The 19,708-nt window shown below is 40.5% G+C and overlaps 1 protein-coding gene across 1 annotated transcript in view; it reads left to right on the forward strand.

Moving 5' to 3' along the window:
• ELL (elongation factor for RNA polymerase II) overlaps positions 1–19,708 on the forward strand; it is an 81,623-nt gene that overhangs the window by 52,282 nt on the left and 9,633 nt on the right. Inside the window, exons 5-9 of the mRNA XM_050934392.1 lie at positions 2,282–2,535; positions 5,830–5,954; positions 10,345–10,441; positions 14,566–15,055; positions 19,228–19,294. Coding sequence (XP_050790349.1) covers positions 2,282–2,535; positions 5,830–5,954; positions 10,345–10,441; positions 14,566–15,055; positions 19,228–19,294 — 1,033 coding nt within the window. The remainder of the gene's footprint in view (positions 1–2,281; positions 2,536–5,829; positions 5,955–10,344; positions 10,442–14,565; positions 15,056–19,227; positions 19,295–19,708) is intronic.

The following is a 19,708-nucleotide window of genomic DNA, read 5'->3' on the forward strand; positions in this document are numbered from 1 at the left end:
ACCAAGTGCTCAAAGCTGAGAAGTAAGATAGTAATCAGGAAGGAAATTCATTGATTTCCTGTACTCTAGAAAATTTCGTTTAACTCTTCATATTCGAAAAACCATTAGAGTAAAGGGATAAAGTTGTCAGATTCATGAGCAAACAGCTTCCCAGAAAGAAAGGATAATAAAACTTAAAGTTCTAGTAAGAATTTTAAACTTTCCCTTTATAAAATGAAGACCCGGCCACGCAAGGGTCGGGGTGGAGGTGGGGTTTACTGTGTAAGCTGAGACATTGATGTCAAAATGTTTGGGGATGGGGAGGAGGAGAAGACTGGGAGCGCAGTAGTTAGGTTTATTCAAGAAAAGGGAAGAGAGGTCCGGGGTCCTGCTCTCAAGCCTAGGGTTAAAGATGCATACCCAGAGTAGCCTCACCTTTTAAGATGCACATTGTGCTGACTTACAGGATCCTCAAGTATGTATGTGACTTGTTGACTTTATATGATCTAAGGGAGGAGGGAAAGCTGGTTTTTTGTTTTTTTTTTTTTTAAATGAATGTTTATATAAGATGAATATGTAGTGATTTCGGGCAGCTCAACCTGATTGCTATGAAGAAGTTAAAGAATTTCTCATTAAGTGTGAAAATTAGAGCAGTCTGGATAAACCTGACCCTTGAACAGAAGACTTGTTGAGGTTAAAAAGGGTTTGGTTTAACATCAGGTATATCTTCTGTGTATCTCTCCAGCTCTTGGTTCCATCTATAAATGGAAATGCCACAAAAAACATATTTCTGGTGTTTGATTCCTGGCAAAAAAACCAAGCAAGCTCTAGAAACCTGACGAGTCTGTTCTTGTGACATTTCCTATCCTATTTCTAGAAATTAGATCCTTTTAGACCTCTCAACTTCTGAATGCTTAACAACCATGTGTGGACTTTTTTGTTCTCTCCCTTTTTATCTTCACTCAACCTCACCAGTGGAACAGCCTTTATTGACTTGCATCAATGTGTGTAATCAGAACCGAGGAAATGATGACTTAAAAAAATTATGCAACCTGCATTTCAGTAGAATAAACAAACATTGCACACAATCAGCAGCATCTTCAAATGACTTGGTTGAAAACATTGTTTCCTAAGCAGAGAAAACTGCCATGCTGAAATAAGATCACCAAAAATTGTCAGAATAAGTAGCTGGATTTCATTTATGCCAGATCAAATCACTCTATTTGAACTAAAATGGTTGTTAATTTTTTAAATGGCTTCTGTAAAACTGTGCAAGATCTGAAGCCTCTGGTTTTGGCATCTAGTTTTCTTTTCTGTAGACTGTATTCTCTGTCATGGGGGCACATTTATGATTAATAGGATCTGGCTTTTCATTAAGAAAGTTCTTGTTTTCCATATGGAAACAACCCAGGTTTTTTTTAGAAAGAGGGGTGACTGATCTTCTAGCAAATGATGCAGTTTGTCTCTGAGTCACATCAAAATGATTTCTCTTTTAAAATAAAAAATTCAGGCTTTGTGGTAGCTGGAAAAACTTAGGCCCAGAGGGTATAATCAAAAGGAAATAGATAAAAACAAAACTCCCAAAATGGAATTGAGGAAGTTTTCCTGGGGGATTTGAACTGAATGTTAACCATTTTACAGTTCTCAAGTGTACACAAATACCCATTAAGAGGCTGAAAGTTATTACTTAAATAGAAACATATTAAATAATCGGTATGATACATGCAGTCTAGACATCTAAGTGTTAGACCCCAGTCATGTCCTTGTGTTTGCTCTCGGGGAAGGGCTTGTGGAACCAGACCCATAAAGTTCCTATTGTTCCAGAAACAGAAATGTTTGCTGGAGAAGAGTTTAGCTGAGATCAGCAGTGGGCCTCTCGTTGGCCTCTTCTGCTCTTATCCCTCTGTATTGCAGCACTGCTCTACATAGCAATTGTGGGACTTTCCTTTTCAGAGGAAAAATCTGGCTGGACTAAGTAGGGGATGTAGAACATTGTGAAGAAGGAAGGACTGGTGAGCAGAGAATTGAAGTTCGTCAAGTTTGTAGCCAGTAATAGCCATGTTCCCCATGTGTGATGATGCAGCTTTGGACTTCCAGTCATTTTTACGCTTGGATTAACTCTTCTTAGGTTTCACAGAATGTTTTTCTCGGACTTCCATTAGCACAGGAGTGTGTGTATTTGAGTCTTCCGTTGTCTGTCAGGGCTTCATGTTGGAGTTTATTATGTACATATGCACATTGGCAAAACACTGGACTTTGCAAGGTGACTCCTGCAGTTCACTACGTTTTCATCTCATTTTAGGTAAAAAGGTTCAGGTTCGTAAGCCTGCACCAGGAGCTTCCGATGCTGTTCCCTCTAGGAAACGTCCAACACCAGTCAACCTTGCTAGTGCAATAAAGAGAGGCAATAGTGCAATTTCTCAGAGACCCTTCAAAGATAGGGTTGTGCACTTATTGGCACTAAAGCCTTATAAGAAAGCTGAACTTATTCTCAGATTGCAGAAGGATGGACTTTCTCAGCAGGACAAGGATTTGCTGGACAGCCTCCTGCAACAGGTTAGTGTCCTACCTAGATGTTTGCCTAAATCATTAAGACACATGTGGTGTCATAATGTTTGGCAGACTTTCTTAGTCCATATTTAAGCTGCAGCTTTAATGTGATCCATAGATTAATTTTCCTTAATGGCTGTGCCCAGTAAGAATCAACTAAGGGATAGGTTGCGGTGTTACATTGGTTTTCTAGAGAGACATTAGCAGCTCCTCAATGTTTTCACTTTCAGGGGTTTATAACCAATTTGTATAAATTACCTACCAATTAGGACAGCTTTAAGAGCAGACATTTTGGTCACCTTCCACACTTTCAAATTGCACTGCAGTATATTGGATATTTAATGCCGAACTGTGACCTCTCTTTGTTTTTATGGCTTTGTGGCAAACACTTAAACTTGAGTATGAATTGATATGAACTGTGGTAGATAGGGTTCAGAGGTGTTCATAATACATGCAAAACAAGAACATGTCAGTAAATTGGCATTTGCAATATTTTTCATCCAAAAGAGAAAATATATTCCCTGCTCACTGTGTCCCTCAGCTTCTCTCAGATCATGCCTTTACTGCTAAAGAAATGTATTACATTGTTTAACTCTGAAGATCATGCAGCTTCTTGCTAGACATGTTCTCATGTATGCCAGACATTAATGCTTGTCTTCCAGTTATACCAATTCAGTAATACCAGCCTGAATACTCCGACTTTATTTGTGCTAGCTGAATGTGCCATTCATAATAATTATCTTTACTGCTTTTATAGTATTTACATTTTGAGAGCACATTATCAACATTAATTAAACCCCACAACATCCCTCTCCTTTAGGTATTGGAATTGTTAACCTTCATCTGTAGCTGGTGAGATTGAGACAGAGAGGTGAAGTCGCTTGTCCAAGGGCATATAGCAAGTTATAGCCAAATTAGGATTGTAACTCTGGCATGACTGGTTCTTGGTCTGGATTTTAATCCACTAGAACTACTGCCTCAATGTTCAGTACCATTCTGAGTTCTTTTTAACTTCCTGAATGTCTTAATTTTGTGTAACTTCAATGAACAGTGTCTGCTGTAATGTAGTCACAAACCTCTAGCAGGTTGCTACTATGTCTAGTAGTCACAACACTACTAACATGATTAGGATAACTCTGGCTTGGCTGGAAACTTATCACTTGTAAATTTATTACCTCTCAGCAGCAGTGGTGCTCCCATCCTCAAGCAAACACAGATAAGCTACAGAACACGGGCTGTGTTAACTTCTTGCCCAAATGTGTCTGGGTGTCAGTTCGTTATGCTGTTTTATCTACACAGCACTGTGCTAGTATTGAGTGTACAGTCTAATTTCTCAAAAGATACTACTGGGGGAATGGAGCATGCAGGTCCCAGGAGCTGCAGTGTTCCCAGGACTTGCTGATGTGGAAAGCAATTTAAAAAATCCTGAGAACTTTTTCTGAGTAGATTATAAAACCTTCTGAGCAGGGCTCTCTGTACAGTACCTGGCACGCTGTTGGTGCAACAGGAAAAATGATCTGGGTATTGATAGATATTTTTGGGGAGTTTCTGAGGCAGAAACTAGCTTTGTTTCCCTTTTCATATTGGACATTACTGTGTGATTTAAATGTAACGTACATTGTAATTTATCTTTTGCTTGGCTCAGGATTTTGGAACATTGATAACTGAAAGGAAAAACGAAATATTTGTCATGTAAACTGACAATTGTATGTTTATCTCTCATCTGCAAAATGTGCAATATTCAGTCCTTGACTAGAACTTTTTAGATGAGATTGTCACATAGTGTTTCTTGTTAGGTGTCATCTTTCCTGCTCCTTCACTTTGCTTTTATGGGGGTAATTTCTCGTTTTGTGAGGATAATCTAATAGCACATTTCATACAGTGTGCTGTCAAGATGATTTACAATCCATAAAGACAACCTAAAATGGAACTGCTTCTACTGAGCTCTGTAAACCCTAGAAAACATATTTAATCTCAAACTGATAAATAGTATCTCCACTGACAAACTAAGAGGACATGTCCAAATGTAAAGTGCAGCCTATTTTAGGACAGGGGAGTAAGAACCCATGGAATATGAAACTTCTTTCCTGTCTTTGCCAATTTGTAAACATGACATTGCACAAGTACTTAACATGTGTGCCTCCGTTTCCCTTTCTGTAAAAGTGAGCCTAGTACTTCATCCCATACGTGAACTGTGATCCTTGACTGTTGCTTTGGAAAGTGCTTTGCAGTCCTCTGACAGGCTGTAGAAACATGTAGAGTATTTACAAAGGCATGATCCCTGCACGTGTAAGAGTTACTAATACATTCGTATGAACCTTGTATTTTTCAGATGAGAAGGTAATTGCAGCTGAGAGTTTAAATTTCAGTCTGACTGGTGAAAGATGAATGACAGGAGGGAAACCTAAGTTGTTTCCACGCTGGCATGTTTGTTATCTCCAACAGAGTTCCTCATTAGGCCTCGAATGGTCTCTGTGTATAGGAAATCTCTCAGTGTTAGGTTCTGTCAAAATGCAAAAAGCTTCCCAAGGTCATGTGCTGTATTAGTTATAGAATATGATTATTGGGTGAGGTGATGATTTTGTTGAGCTCTGGAGTACAAGTTATTAATGGTAGGTTTTGCTTTCTCTCTTCATAGTAGCTGTCAACATGATCACTTTTTCTTCTCCCATAAAACTAAGCAGGTCACTTTAACTAGAAGTATATCCTGTAAAACCACATTGTGAGGACCCTGAAGTATCGAGGAAAGCATTCTTTCTCCTGCCCTTCCAGACTATTACATCTTTTCTATTTTTAATTACTCCTCTCTACAGTGGGAAACTTTGTCTTCAAAGCTGTTACCATAACAGTTTGTATATCAGTTGATATGCAGCTTCATCTTAGGTGTTGGACAGCCTTGATAAATTGTCTGCCTGTTCCTAGCAGGTTTTATTTCCAGATGTTTCCCTTAGCTCATGTTGGAGCAGCCTCAGATTATGTTGTCTGTATTGAATGGCCATTTGTAGTCTCTATAGTTTTTTGTACTTGCATCTCAGTATAATTTGATATGTACTTAATAAATGAACATTTGCTGGGGCTCCTAGGTGCTGCTAATATTGTGCTGCCACTGTACGCAAAAAAGAAGACAGTTGGATAAATAATTTGGAAGCAAATATTAATCCTGGTGCTTATTGACACTTACGACTAACTGGTTCAGTAAATCTGCTGAAGCTTTGCATTCAGATTTTTTTGAATTTTTTTTGTAAAAATGTGTGAAAGTGAAACCCTAATGGTTTTTCACAAATTACTTTTCTATTTCAGGTGGCAAATCTGAGTGCCAAGGACGGCACTTACACATTGAAAGATTGTATGTACAAAGATGTACAGAAAGATTGGCCTGGCTACTTGGAAGGAGATCAGCAATTACTGAAGAGGATACTTGTTCGGTAATTGTTCCACACTTTGATGTCATCTTCTAGCTGGATCTCTTACTAATCTACTAATTTGGACCTATGAATAGTGAGCCAGAGGCTGGTGTAAATCAGGGTAGCTCAGTGAAGTCAATAGAACTACATCAAGCAGATCTGGTTCATAGTGTCAAGTATTTGATTCTAACATGCAACCTATTTAATCTGCTACTAAATTTTGCTGGTGAATGTGCTCAAGAGCATCAAAACCATATGCGGTCTCTAGTAAACGTAGGAATTTCACAAGTTACATGTCACTGTATTCTTAACCAATGAAAACGCAAGCCACAGGGAAAATATTGGAAGAAAGGAAAAGCCATTCCTTAGATGGGAAGTTAATGATTATTTAGAACTCCTGGAAGAGAATTTAGTTAGCGAGGGCTGTAGTTCTCCAAATTTGGCTCTTCGTTTAATGTTCCCTCCCCATACATGTCACTTTGTTGCCTTGCTGTCCTCTGTGCACAGACTTCTGTTAGTCCCTTCCCCTGAGGACAGGTTATCCAGTGATGTGATTTCCCCCTTCTGCCCTGACATGCTGCTCAGCTACTGTGTTCACTGCTCTTCTGGATGTTCCCCTCCCAATAATGACTGTGTCTTTTTATGGCAGCTTCTATTTTAATCCTCTTGAGCCCTATCTGTGTGTACAGGTTTTGGTCGTGTTTAACATAAATTGTTCTAGATGGAACAATCTAACACACTTTGTGTCCAAACACAAGTCTCTTAATTGTGTGCCTGCTATGCTACAGTTTGTGCCAGGTAACCCAGGGTTAACTATGACTCAGGATCAATCATGTTAAACCTCATGTGGATGGAGATTAAAGCAAACAAGGCAGTGTAGCTCTGCATATGGCAGCCATCCCCCCTCTGCCCATTTACCTAGCCTTCACTGCCTAGGTGTCCACCTGGACAGAAGCCTCTTACCTTGTACATTTCCTTATTTACTAGCAGCCCCTCATAGAGGCAGCTAGGATGGCTTCTCTGTTTCCAGCTGTTTTTTCAGGCCTTTGAGTCTTGTCTCATTAAAGCCTGTGGGATTGGAACCTCTATTTGGCAGGCAGAAGGAGTGAAAACATGTTTATTGCTGGGGGAGGGCAGTAAGCAGACTGTTAGAATCTGTCCACTTCATCAGGTACTTGTCCCTAGGATTGAAAGTCTCCCTCAATCTGGGAGTTCCCAGAAGAGACTCTCATCCAACCTTTGCAGCTATACTCCTTAAATTACAACGAGCCCTACAGATCTTTTAGGGGACTCCACTCTGTTCTACAGGTTTGTAGTCCCACTTCTGGTTTCTGTGTGTTTTTCTCAGTATGTGCTGTTTGTGCAGGTAAAGACTTGATCTGGACTTGTTTTGAGACTTATTTCCGTTGTGATTTTGGTTAATATAAAATATAGCTTTTTGTTTGAACCGTTTCTGTGATTTGAAAGCACAGTTGGCTTGAAGATGAGACTTTTTAAACCAACAAAGTCTGTAACACTAAATGTTCTTTGGCATACTTAGGAAAACTCAAACTGGTGTGTTGTAACCAATTTAAACATCCTTCGTGCTGAATTATAGTTAAATGGAAAATTACAACTATCCGCACGGTCTGTATGGCTTTTTATTAAAAAAAAAAAAAAAAAAAGTTGATTCTTCCTAGTAGAGAAGTGTTTACTGCTTTGCTCGAATTGTGGCATTCAGTTATGCAGCAATCTAAAAATAAACCCTGGAAAGGATGTATTCAACTGTACAAACAAAGACTCGCTCAGCCAGTGCAGGTAATGAGACTACAAAATGGAAAAAACATGTCGCGTTGAAGCTGGTAGAAAAACATTCTCAGAGAGCACAGACACCAGATGCAGGGTTTTACATAGTTTTGCCATGGTGACCTCAACTGCTGCTTAGTTCTGTCCAATTGTTAAATATCCTTTGTCACCACCCTAGCTCTTTGTTTTTATGCTCACAAAACACTTGGGATGGGTTAGGAATTGCTCTAATAACCCAGCTTCAGGCATTTTAAATGGTTTCTAACAAAATTAATGTTGGGTTGATTTGCTTTTTCCAGTGTTGCTTCCTTTTTCCAGCTTTCCCGCTGTGCTGTAGCGCAGTCTTTGGAGACCATGTCTCTGCTCTGGGCCCTAGAGCAGCATAGTAATGGCACGACAGCTGTACTACACTAAGCGCTAGTGTAGATGCAGACGATAGCAATTAAAGGGGCCTGTTTGTCACTATAGTAACTCCACTTCCCCAGGCAATGGTAGCTAGGTCTATTGGAATCATTCTTCTGCCGACCTAACTGTGTCTACACTAGGTCAGGTTGGCATAGCTATGGTGCTTAGGTGCAAATTCTTCACACCCCTGGCCCTGAGCAGGTTACTGTCAGCCTAAATTTTAACTGTAGGCCAGGTCTGAGTGTTAGCAACTTATACTGTGCATTGGATTCAGTGGCTTTATCCCTTTTTGAATACTGTTCATTTCAGTGAAGAGAGACATTCTGGAATTGCTTTTGTTAACTAGTTGAGGAGGCGAATTGGTCGTACTTGAGGCTAGTACATGAGAAACTGACTTTAAAATGTTAGTTAGTTGTAACCTATATGCATTGCCGCTAGTCCCCTTCATAGGTGTACAAATTACCGTCCACTCAAGCATGTTTCTTGATGACCGTTACCACTGAGGCATGGTTGTTTGGTTTATATTGTCACTTCATTTAGTTTAAATCTCTTATTTAAGAGGATGTGGCTTTAAACATGAAAATTAACTGCTGAAGTATTGCTGGTGTGTAATCAAAGCTTCAGGTAAGGGAAAGAAACAAGTTCCTCTGAAATTTTGCAGATATCTCTGTAGTAGTTTTCTAGATTTGCAAAATAAATAAATTTAAAAAAATAACATTCGTCAATTTAAAACTATCTATTGAATCATTTTATGGGAAAACTTAGATCTTGGTACTTAACATTGACATGTGGGTTGTAGAACTGCTGCAGTAAAACCTTCTTTGTTCTAAATCCTCTTCAGAGTTAACTCGTTTACAGATGCAACCTGATTCAGTAGAAGACATTTATTTCCTGAGTGATTTAAGACATGGGTTCTCTGGCTCATGCTGGAAAAGTCCCAGGGCAAAGTTAATGTTCTCTGAAACTTACTCTGGGAGCTGTGGAACTGCATAGAAAAATTAGCCTGATACTTAAAAGGTGGATGATGGATTTAGCAATCAAAATGAACTGTAGTATCTTGCTTTGATGCAAGAGGTTGCCATCTTATTTGAGACAGTACTGCAAGTGCAGCACTTGGAGCAATCAGCTGGGAGGTGCAAGTTTAAAGGGTATTTATTATGGAGCCTTAAATGTGCCTGGTGCATAACAGATCAATGAGGTTCTTGTTAGAGATGCCACTTTTCTTCCCCTAACCACCCCAATGGTTCACTTTTAAGGGATAATTGTCCCACCCTCTCTGGACTAAAATGCTCTCCTAATGGGGAGATATTTTCTCCATTTAACACTTGAACTTACTTTCAAAGCAAGGACCCAGTAAGAATGTCTCTGCTTTGATTAATTTTTTGAAAGACGACCTTAACCCTACAAGACTTAAAAACGTTTGAAAAGTCAGTGAGAATCTAAATGAATTCTGGTTACTAAAGGGCATCCATCAGTCTTCAAGCACTGGCTAGAACTCACTGTGGCCTCCAGTACAGTCACTTGACTTTTTTTCGTTTTAATATAAATGTTTTATCTGGCATGCCCCTGGAATAATTTTGTTAGAGTAGAATGAATTTCTACAGTAGCAATTTTTAGGTCTAGGCATCAGGGAAAACAAGCCGAAGGGTAAATGTGAAGAAAATAAGCTACCTCCCCATCAGGGAATGCTGACTCCAGTCTCTCAGGCAGGGGTACTCACTGCTCTATTGACTCTACCCTTAGAGGCACTGCATGGGCCTGTTCTCTTGTGATGAACAAGCCGATGTTGGGGAAAGAGGGAGATTCCTTCAATATTTTGGTACCCTCAGTATTTTACTGGGCAGTTTTGTACATCTTGAACTTGGTTTCCCTTCCTAGAGATTTGACTCGTCTGGAGTCTGCCTTTCCCTTTCTAAGGGCAGAGTAGCAGCTGTCCCTGAGGTAAGGAGGGCTTTCTCCCACGCCAGCTATTGCTGTTTGCAGTATTTGCCAAGTTGGAATGCTAAAGTCCCCGCTGGCCCTTAGAGCTTGCAACTACTTCTGCCACTAGACCTCCAGGCCAATTGTATGGGATTATCAAACATGAGCGTTACTATGGGTGCAGATTTATTGAATAACTTTGAGATGATCCTCTCATGCTAGAGGAGGGTCTTCAGTGCCACCTGATGCTTTTTTGTCCCTAAGGTACAGGGTGTAAACCACCATACATTCTGTTTTTCAGGAAGCTCTGTCAGCCCCAGAATGTTAGCAGTTTTGTGGGAGACGCTCCTTCCTTGAGTCCCCCAAAAGGCAATGTGAACTCCTCTTCCCCTCCTCAGGTAGGTGGGTGAACTGCCGGGGCTAGTGTGTGGGGTAGCTTGGTGTCTGGTGATTAGCACAGGGCCTGGAGCCATCACAGTTTAAACCCAACAACTGGCTCAGTGTTGGGCTTTCGGGAGGTGGTTCAACCTCTGGTTGCCCATCTGTAAAACTGGACATAGTTACTGCACAAGAGTGATGAAGATTAACCGACTATAAAGCTTTGCACAAAGGTAGAGCATTATTGTGAGCGGCACGCTAATCCATTTCCCCTCCTAAGGTGCTGTGCTGTGCTGTCTCTGTGGGTCAGCAGCCAGCAGCCTGTAAGATTCTTAACCTCGCCTCTTAAATGCTTTGGAATGCTTATTGAAATCCTGTGGCACTTCTGCTTCTCTGGGACTTAAACACTTTTTGAAATTTTTGAAAATTACCAATAATGTAGAGCCAGCCAGTAATGACCAACTCCCAAGCACAACTAAGGGCTTGTCTGCATGCAAGGTACTATGCAGCAAGTCCATGTGTGAATCTATAGTGCACCATCTTGCTGCTCAGTAACGTCCCACATCAAGATTGCTGCAGCACACTCTGGGGCTTTCACTATGCTTGCTGTGTACCTCATTCTCAAATTGAACTTTTTCTAAAATAAGTATTTATTTAGTATGTTTCATCCAAGAAAATAAAGGTGTTGCTGTTAACTATAATACAGGCCTTCGTTTAAGGTGAGTAAAAATTGGCTATTTATTTGGTTTGTTTTCATCTGTCAGGATCTGCGGACACCAGAATCTGTGAGTCACACTTATTGGGGGTTGCTTGTAGTCTCCTCTATCTGCACAGCCCTGCACCTTGTAGCAAAGAGGCGGTAACAGTATTGAAAAGCCATGAGGAGGCATTGAGGAAGTGATGTGGTTGCCCCATAAATCCTTGGCAGAGTGCATATTTCCTCTCCACATCCCTCCTGATTGTAACTAGTCTGGAAAGCAGGACTTCGTGTCACCAAGCATTCTTGGGCCTTCTCGAGTGGGCAAATGTGGGGAATTAACTGGAAGAAGAAAGCTAATTGGATGATTTCCATCAAAGGAGCTGAGATTCCAAATGCACTTGGAAGGAATAAAAATTCCACTTGCAAACACAACAGTCCTGTCTGAGACAGTAAGAATAATCATTAAATATCCCAAAGAAACACAATCAAAACTTCTCCAATATTCCAGTGGGTTCTAAATAATCCTGCCTCAGATTCTGTGCAGCCTTTTGCAGCAAGGTAAATGTACACTGTGGTACTGAAGGCTATCCAAGGTAATTTGGCTGCCTCTGAAACTGGATTTGGGCTGGCAGCCATAGCTGCTGGCTCCAAGCTAAGCTTTTTGTACATTGACTGAAAAAAGGTTCTTTCACAGTGTAACTCTTTCTAAGCTAACCTGTAATCCCCAACAACCACCTGATTTAAGATGCAGATGTGGTTAGTTACCCTCATCCATCAACAGTGGATTTATCACTGACAGGCATTTTCTCAAAGCATTATCTTCAGAACTCCATCCCAATAGGTCTCAAAGGGCAAGTGGAAAATTCCTGCCTTCTCTCTACTTCCAGCCTGCCAGGAGTTTTCCATATGTCAGTAGTTGTTAAGATTTAAGTGCTTATGTTTCTGCATTTCTCTAGCATCTTTTGTACTGTGAACACACAGCTCTTTACAAACATTCAGCCTTGGGCCCGCTTCACCTTCCTTGAATCCCTTTGAGGTGGGGAAGGATATTATCCCTATTTTATAGGGGAAGAGACTGAGGCACAAAGTTCAAGTGACTAACCGAAGGCCACAGAGTAAGTCAGTATTGGTCTGGAGTAGTATCCAGAAATCCTGACTCTTGGAGCTCTAACCACTGAATATGCTTCCTCCTTTGCCATTATCCTACGTGGGTGTTTTGCAAATGCAGCATCTTTGGCAAATACTTATTGGATATGCTCTCCAGACAGAAGAGATTGCAGCCCTCTGTTTTGTTAGTGTTCCATTACCCCTTGCATGGTGGTAGCTTTGCTCCAACTGGGTGAAATTTGAAACAAAAAAGTTGGAAAGAGACTGACGGGTTGGTTTGGGCTTCTACAGGAGAGGCAGAGAGCATAATAGTATGTCTGTGACTAAGCTTGATAAGTTTATGGAAGGGATGGTATGATGAGAGCGCTTAATTTTGGCAATTGATCTTTGATTACCAGCAGATAAGTATGCCCAGTGGTCAGTGATGGGATGTGGGATGGGATGGGATCTGAGTTACTGCAGAGAATTCTTTCCTGAGTGCTGGCTGGTGAATCTTGCCCACATGCTCAGGGTTTAGCTGATCGCCATATTCGGGTTCGGGAAGGAATTTTCCTCCAGGGCAGATTGGCAGAAGCCCTGGAGGTTTTTCACCTTCCTCTGCAGTGTGGGGCAGGGGTCACTTGCTGGTGGATTCTCTGCAGCTTGAGGTCTTCAAACCACAATTTGAAGACTTCAATAACTCGGACATAAGTTAGGGGTTTGTTATAGAAGTGGATGGGTAGGGTTCTGTGGCCTGCTTTGTGCAGGAGGTCAGACTAGATGATCATATTGGTCCCTTCTGACCCTGAAGTCTGAGTCTATAAGCTTTCTCTATCCACTTGCTCATACAGCCTCTCTGGGCAAGGGCCTTCTAGTCCTGTGTAGCACTCCCACTCCTTTTTTGTGTGGCTGTGCAGTTACTATAGGGTCTCTAAGAGAATTAGCTGCTTGGGGAGCAGAATCAGGTTTCTCCTTGTATTGGATTGAAGGCTGGCAGCTTATACTGTAAGGCACAAGCTTGTGTCCTATCTGGAGTCTCCGGTGAGACAGCTTGATGGATTTGCATTGGATTCATAGATTCTAAGGCTGGAAGGGTCCATTGTGATCCTCTTGTCTGACCTCCTGTATAACACAGGCCAGAGACCTGTCCAAAAATAATTCCAAGAGCAGATCTTTTAGAAAAACATCCCGTCTTGATTTAAACATTGCCAGTGATGAAGCATCCCCCAAAAGCCTGGGTAAATTGTTCCAGTGGCTAATTACACTCACTGTTAAAAAATGTGCCCCTTATTTCCAATCTGAATTTGTGTTCCTTCAACTTCCAGCCAGTGGAGGATGTTAGACCTGTCTTCGCTCGAGTGAGGAGCCCAATATTAAATGTTTGTTCTGCATGCAGGGACTTACAGACTCTAATCAAGTCATCCCTTAACTTTTGTGTTTAAGTTAAATGGAATGAGCTCCTTGTGTCTATCCAGGTCATTAATAAAAACGTTAATAACATCAAGCCAAGAACTGATCCCTATGGTAACCCACTAAGACACAGCTGCTAGATGATTCCCGGTTTACAATTCCATTTTGAGACTCATCTGTTGGCCATCTTTCAATCCACTTACTGTGTGCTACATTAATTTTACATCGTTGTGGTTATTAATCAAAATGTCATGGATTTTGCAAGTCATACACCTTACAGAAGTCTCATCAGCACTATCACCTTTATTCCTTAAACTTGTAATTTCATCAGAAAAAGATATCAGGTTATACAGGATCTGTTTTCCATTAACCCGTATTGACTGCATTAATTAGATTATCCTCCTTTTATTCTTTAATTGAGTGCTATATGTTACCGATAGGCCTAAGATTACTTGGGTCATCCTCTTCATCCTTTTTAAGTATTGGTACAACATTAGTTTACTTCTAGGTTTCTGGAACTTCTCCAGGTTCCAGTACTTACTGAAAATCAACTTTAATGGTTCAGCAAGCTTCTCAGCTAGCTCTTTGAACACTCTTGGATGCAAGTTATCTGGACCTGCTGATATTAGAAATGTCTAACTTTAGTAGCTACTGTTTAGTATCCTCCGGAGATACTAATGGAATGGAAAGTTATAATATGACTGCGTCTGTTCCCCCTCCACACACACACACACATACGCCCCCGAAGGAGAATGTTTATTGAATGCCTTTCTGCATTGGGCTGCTGGCCAAAGTACTTAATTTTTTTATTTCTGGTCTAGTGACTTTTTTGTTTGCTTATTGATACAGCAATGCCACCTACTGGTGAAGCAGAATATTTAAAGCAAATGACTGATTTGAAATCACTGTCTTATTAGTCTTTAAAAGAATGTTTTTCTTTGTCCTCAGAAACGATCCCAGCCTCTGGAATTCATTGATCCACTAGCCAACAAAAAGCCTAGGATATCTCACTTGGCCCATAGAACTCAGCCCACTTTCAATGGGAAACTGAACTCCTCGAACGGGAAAGATGCACCTGCTCCTGCGGTGCAGTCGGCTGTGGCCGATTCTGTCAGCTCCGGCTCTCACTTACCAGTTCTGGAGCTTCCAAGGCCTCATGACCCCCTTTCCGATGTCAGCAGTGACCTAAGTCACAATGGCAGAGACTGTGAGAACCCAGAGGCAACTGACAGATTGACTAATCCTTTGTCAACAGACTGTCCCCAAACAAGCAAACACAACTGTAGCTCACTGTATGTGAAAACAAAGAAAAAATCCAAAAAGCACAAAGAAAAAGAGAGGAAAGAGAGAAGTGAAGAAAAATGCAAAGAGGAGAAGCAGGACTGTGAACTAATCAAGAAAGGTGACTTAAAAATTAATACCTCCAAGGGTGTCACAGGTATGTGAATTTTGAAACTCTCTGCCTGCCTGTATGAACAAATGGCTGCGTGAAAAATATTGGTATAGATTGTATGATGGTTTTTGAACAGAAACAGTGTCCTGCCTATAGATTTGCTAGTGAAACACTCTCACGGTCTCTATCTAGATCACATATGGGCTTTCTGTGCAGAGTATATCAAACTTTTTTCCTGTTTAACTTTTTTTATTTTATATGGCTTTGGAATCTACTTCTGACTGTCAAGTTTCTCCTAATTAAATTAAGCCTTGTATTAGTACATGGATAGTCATTCTGGTCTGAATACCAGTTTGCAACTGAGTACTTATAGCTGCCACTCTATTTCCCAATGGATTTGCATTTTCATATTGTTGATTGTGTTGATTTTAACTCCATAATGGAAAAACTAGTCACATCAAAGTCTTTTAATGTTGAATACAACAGAAGCTATAGATAAACTTAACATGATACCTGTTGTTGTTAGGACTCGCAATAATGAACCTTATACTGTCTATCTCATTATTTACCTGATCTAATTTTCTCAAGGATGGACAAAGCTACCAACATCTCAAGTGTTAAAAAAGGAAGAATGGAAAAAACAACTCCAGTACAGTGTTTCAGAGATTACTTACTGTGTAGATTCACAGAAATTACATGGGAAAACGTCTGTTGGCTAATCTAATCCATTCACCTGCTAGTGCAGTCGTGTTTCCTGTTTGCTACTACTTTGTCAAGTCTAATTTATAATGTCTCAAGTGATACTGCTTCTGCTGCAGCCTTTGGAAATAGTAGTTCAAGACTCTCGGACCTGTCACTAAATTATACATTACATCCAGCCTTTTCCCTTAATTTTACCTCATGACTTCTAATTAAACTCCATTTTTAACCACACTAAACCCTCTCCACCTTTGATGCATGAGAGTGCATATAAATTCCTTTCTTTTGAATAGTTTATCTTTTACAGAAGATACATTCTGTTAAAGCCCAAATACAAGTGAAAAATAGAATGAACTGTTTTTGATAAAGGTACACACTTGTTTTAGAGAACAAACCTTCCAGTTCAATATAGGTGAACTCAATAGAGAAGATATTAAATCTTGTAATTTTCCCCATACCAGCCAAAGCAGTTCATGTACACAGGATCTGATTGTTGACAAGTGATTTTAACTGCTCTCGTGTAGGCTGTTCTGACCATTATAAATGGGGAAGGTTTTGGTACTTCAGGTGCTTTCCATTATTACATCAAACCTCATTTTACTATTTTGATCCTATTTACTGTGCGCTTCACTGTTCTGTGAATTTCTTCTCTTCCTGTTGCTTTTGTCTGTGTGACTGTCGTCTTGATTTTTGGCATAAGTCATGCAGAAAATACATGCTATTTTCCTGACACTACTTGTTCAGTAGCAAAATATTACAGTTTGTGTTTTGTTTTTTTTAAATGAGCTACTTACTTTCTGGTTTGGGATTTTTAAAGTGTAAGGTAGAAAAGTGGTAAAACAGCAGTTTTGCAGTTCTGACTTGTTGCTGTATTAACGGGAACTGGGCTCGTTGTTTCTTCTTGACTTGTCCCAGATACGTCATATCTATACATTAATAAAGTAACTTATTTTCCACAATTCCTAGCAGTGCTCCAAGTGATTGGAGATCGTAAGTAACCATAAACAAAATGTAGTAGGTGATGCATAGATTCAGCATTGTAACTGGTTGGGTAAATCTGGCTAGGTTCACCTCCATGCCTCCCAGATGCCTTGTATAGAAGTTGAGTTTGTCCTTGCAGATTGTTTTAGTTGGAGATGAAGACCACATCGGGGTCTCCTGAGTTAGACAGTAGGTGGCACTCAAGGGCAAAATGAACCTCTGATTTATTTTTCTCTCCTCTCTGCTTTGCTTCTTACCCTTGTCCCAAATAGTCCTTCACTTTACTAACCCATGCTCAGGTAGGTAAGTAATTTGGTGGGGAGGACTCTGTCCGCTCACCATCAGAAATCAAGATTGCTGTACTCCTGCTGATAGTTCTTCTGTCCCCTTCCTGTTCCTGGTATGGTTTTCTTCGCCTTAGGGAAGTCTTGGTACAACCTCCAACAGGAATGTATCTTAAAAGGGAGCATTGGGCAGCTCATCCTAGGACAGGATTTATTACTTCAGAAGTAGCTTTGGGGTAACTATTCCAGAGGAATTTTAGGGGGGATGAAAACACCAAAGTAGTTGTAGCTGGTGCTATAAATGTGGGTCTTGGGGAATATGTTACCATTCCTATGTAACTCTTTTTTCTGTATTACAAGATCAATATATAGTCAGATTCTACTTGCTTTGCTGACTCATTTGCTTTGAAGCACATTGTACTTCTCCAGAATAGGATGAGTACACCCTCACTTCTATGGCTTTGAAGCCACCCCCATTTGTCTCTGCAACTTGCTGCTTTCTCTCAGACTGCAGCTGACTTCCTAGTAGGGCCTATCAGAGCAGTGCACACTTCTAACCTTTCAAGTTAATTTCCCACTGCCTATGGGGTATCCTCCCCTGAGGTGGTCATAAGAACATAGCCATCCTGTGTGCCCGAGGCCAGATGCTTCAGAGGGAATGAACAGCAGAGGGCAGTTTTGAGTGACCACTAACCAGTTACTGGTCCATGAGAGAATAACTTTTATCCTCTGCTGCTTGATTTGCTTAAGAGCCTTTGCTGAGGAACCTTGTCAAAGGCATTCTGAAAGTCCAAGTACATTTTCAACTGGATTACCCTTGTCCACATGCTTGTTGATTCCCTCAGAGAATTCTAATAGATTGGTGAGGCATGATTTCGCTTTACAAAAGCTGTGTTGACTCTTCCACAACAAACTTGTGTTCATCTATGTCTGATCATTCTGTTCTTTACTTTAGTTTCAACCAATTTGCTTGCTACTGAAATTAAGAATATTGGTGGCCTGTAATTGCTAAGACCACCTCTGAAGCCTTCTTTACAAATAGTGTTATATTAGCTACCCTCCACTTACCTAGTACAGAGACTGATTTAAGTGGTAGTTAGTAGTTCTGCAATTTCACGTTTGAGTTCCGTCACAGCTCTTGGGTGAATATTATCTGGTCCTGGTGACTTATTACTGTTTAATTTATTAATTTGTTCCAAAACCACCTCCTAATGACACCTCTATCTGAGACAGTTCCTCAGATTTGTCACCTGAAAGGAATAGTTATGTGTTCAGCTCAAATTGAAGTCAAGTCTACCTTGGACCTAAATCTTATGCCTGCCAAGATCTGGTGTCATTCTCTTACCCCAAGAAAACCTTATGGGATTTTTAGGTGATGTCTATATTGGCAATTGAACTACAAAACTTTTTTGTCTTTCAGAGGAGTTCTCTCCTTGCCCGAAAGACAAGTTTTTGCTGTGACGAGTGCCAGTATGAACAGTGCGTTGTCGGCAGAAACACTCTCCTGCCGACAACGCAAACGCTACTTGTGGGGGATGGAAGTTTTTTGTTAGCTAGAGAGCTGACAGACAGTGGCTACACTGCATGCCTTTTATTGGCATGGCTATAGCAACACAACCATGTTGCTATAAGCTGTGTAGTGTAGACATAGTCTTAGTCCTTTGCCAATTCACTTCCGCTTGTCCCCAACTCTCAGTTTTCCTAGCTTTCTGGAACAGAGTGGTTTCTGTTGTGCTCTGTGAGTGGATGGCCTAGTCTATAGACACGCATGAATGACAGCAGGGGTTTGCTTTATGAAGCAATAAATCTATAAATGCAGTGTTGAACATATCCCTTCATCCCATTCTGACATTCCTCCAGGAATCCATAGTGTGAATAGCAGTAAAGCATCTAGTATAGAATAGAAGGGGAAATAATTATACTCTGCTCAACTTTCTGATCTGCCCATCTGGACTGCATTCATTTGTTTTGCAGTTCACCAGTGCTGGGTTTAGTACATTCTCCCTGGTGGGAGGCATGCAGCAATATTTATAAACTTGTTACGTTAAGAGACGTGTCTGCTGCTCAACGCATTTGCAAATAGATGAATATTAGCTAAATCTCATAATGTTGATACACTCTCTTTGGTCAGTTTAAACTGGAACCACAAATCCTTTTATAACAAGGAATGCATTTTGTAAATGAGATATGAAGTTGGACTGTAGCTTTGTAAGATGTAGGGCTGATGCAAATGTGGGTTTTTATTTTTTGCAGGTTTAAATGGAACATGCAATAATTCTAGTGTACCAACATCAACTTCGGAAATGCCAGATTATTTATTGTAAGTATCTTCATTGTATCATTACCTTGGGGTCCAATTCCAAACTATCCATCAAAACCAGTTAGTGACTAAGACAGACTAACTCAGTTATTTTCTGATTTCTACGTTAGAACTCGGTAAAAATTATTTAAAAAAACAAACACAAACCCAGGAATTGAATCTAAATTCACAAATGTATGGCCTTAAACTCCAACTAGGTGTTACAGCAGGTAGTGCTGCCAGCCCTCTTCTAGCTTCATTGGGTCCATTTTGGGGTACCCAGGGATCATGCAGCCTTGTGCTTCATGAGGAGGTGAAGAGGAGGGCATCCTTTATTCTGCCTGCAATGCAAAAATGGTCAGTCACAGCTTGGTGTATTAGAGGGTATGACTGTTTCCCATACTCTAATCAGAGTGATGGTTTTATTGGTGTATA

This window comes from Gopherus flavomarginatus, chromosome 24 (assembly GCF_025201925.1).
Source record: "Gopherus flavomarginatus isolate rGopFla2 chromosome 24, rGopFla2.mat.asm, whole genome shotgun sequence".
NCBI classification, from domain to species: Eukaryota; Metazoa; Chordata; order Testudines; family Testudinidae; genus Gopherus; species Gopherus flavomarginatus.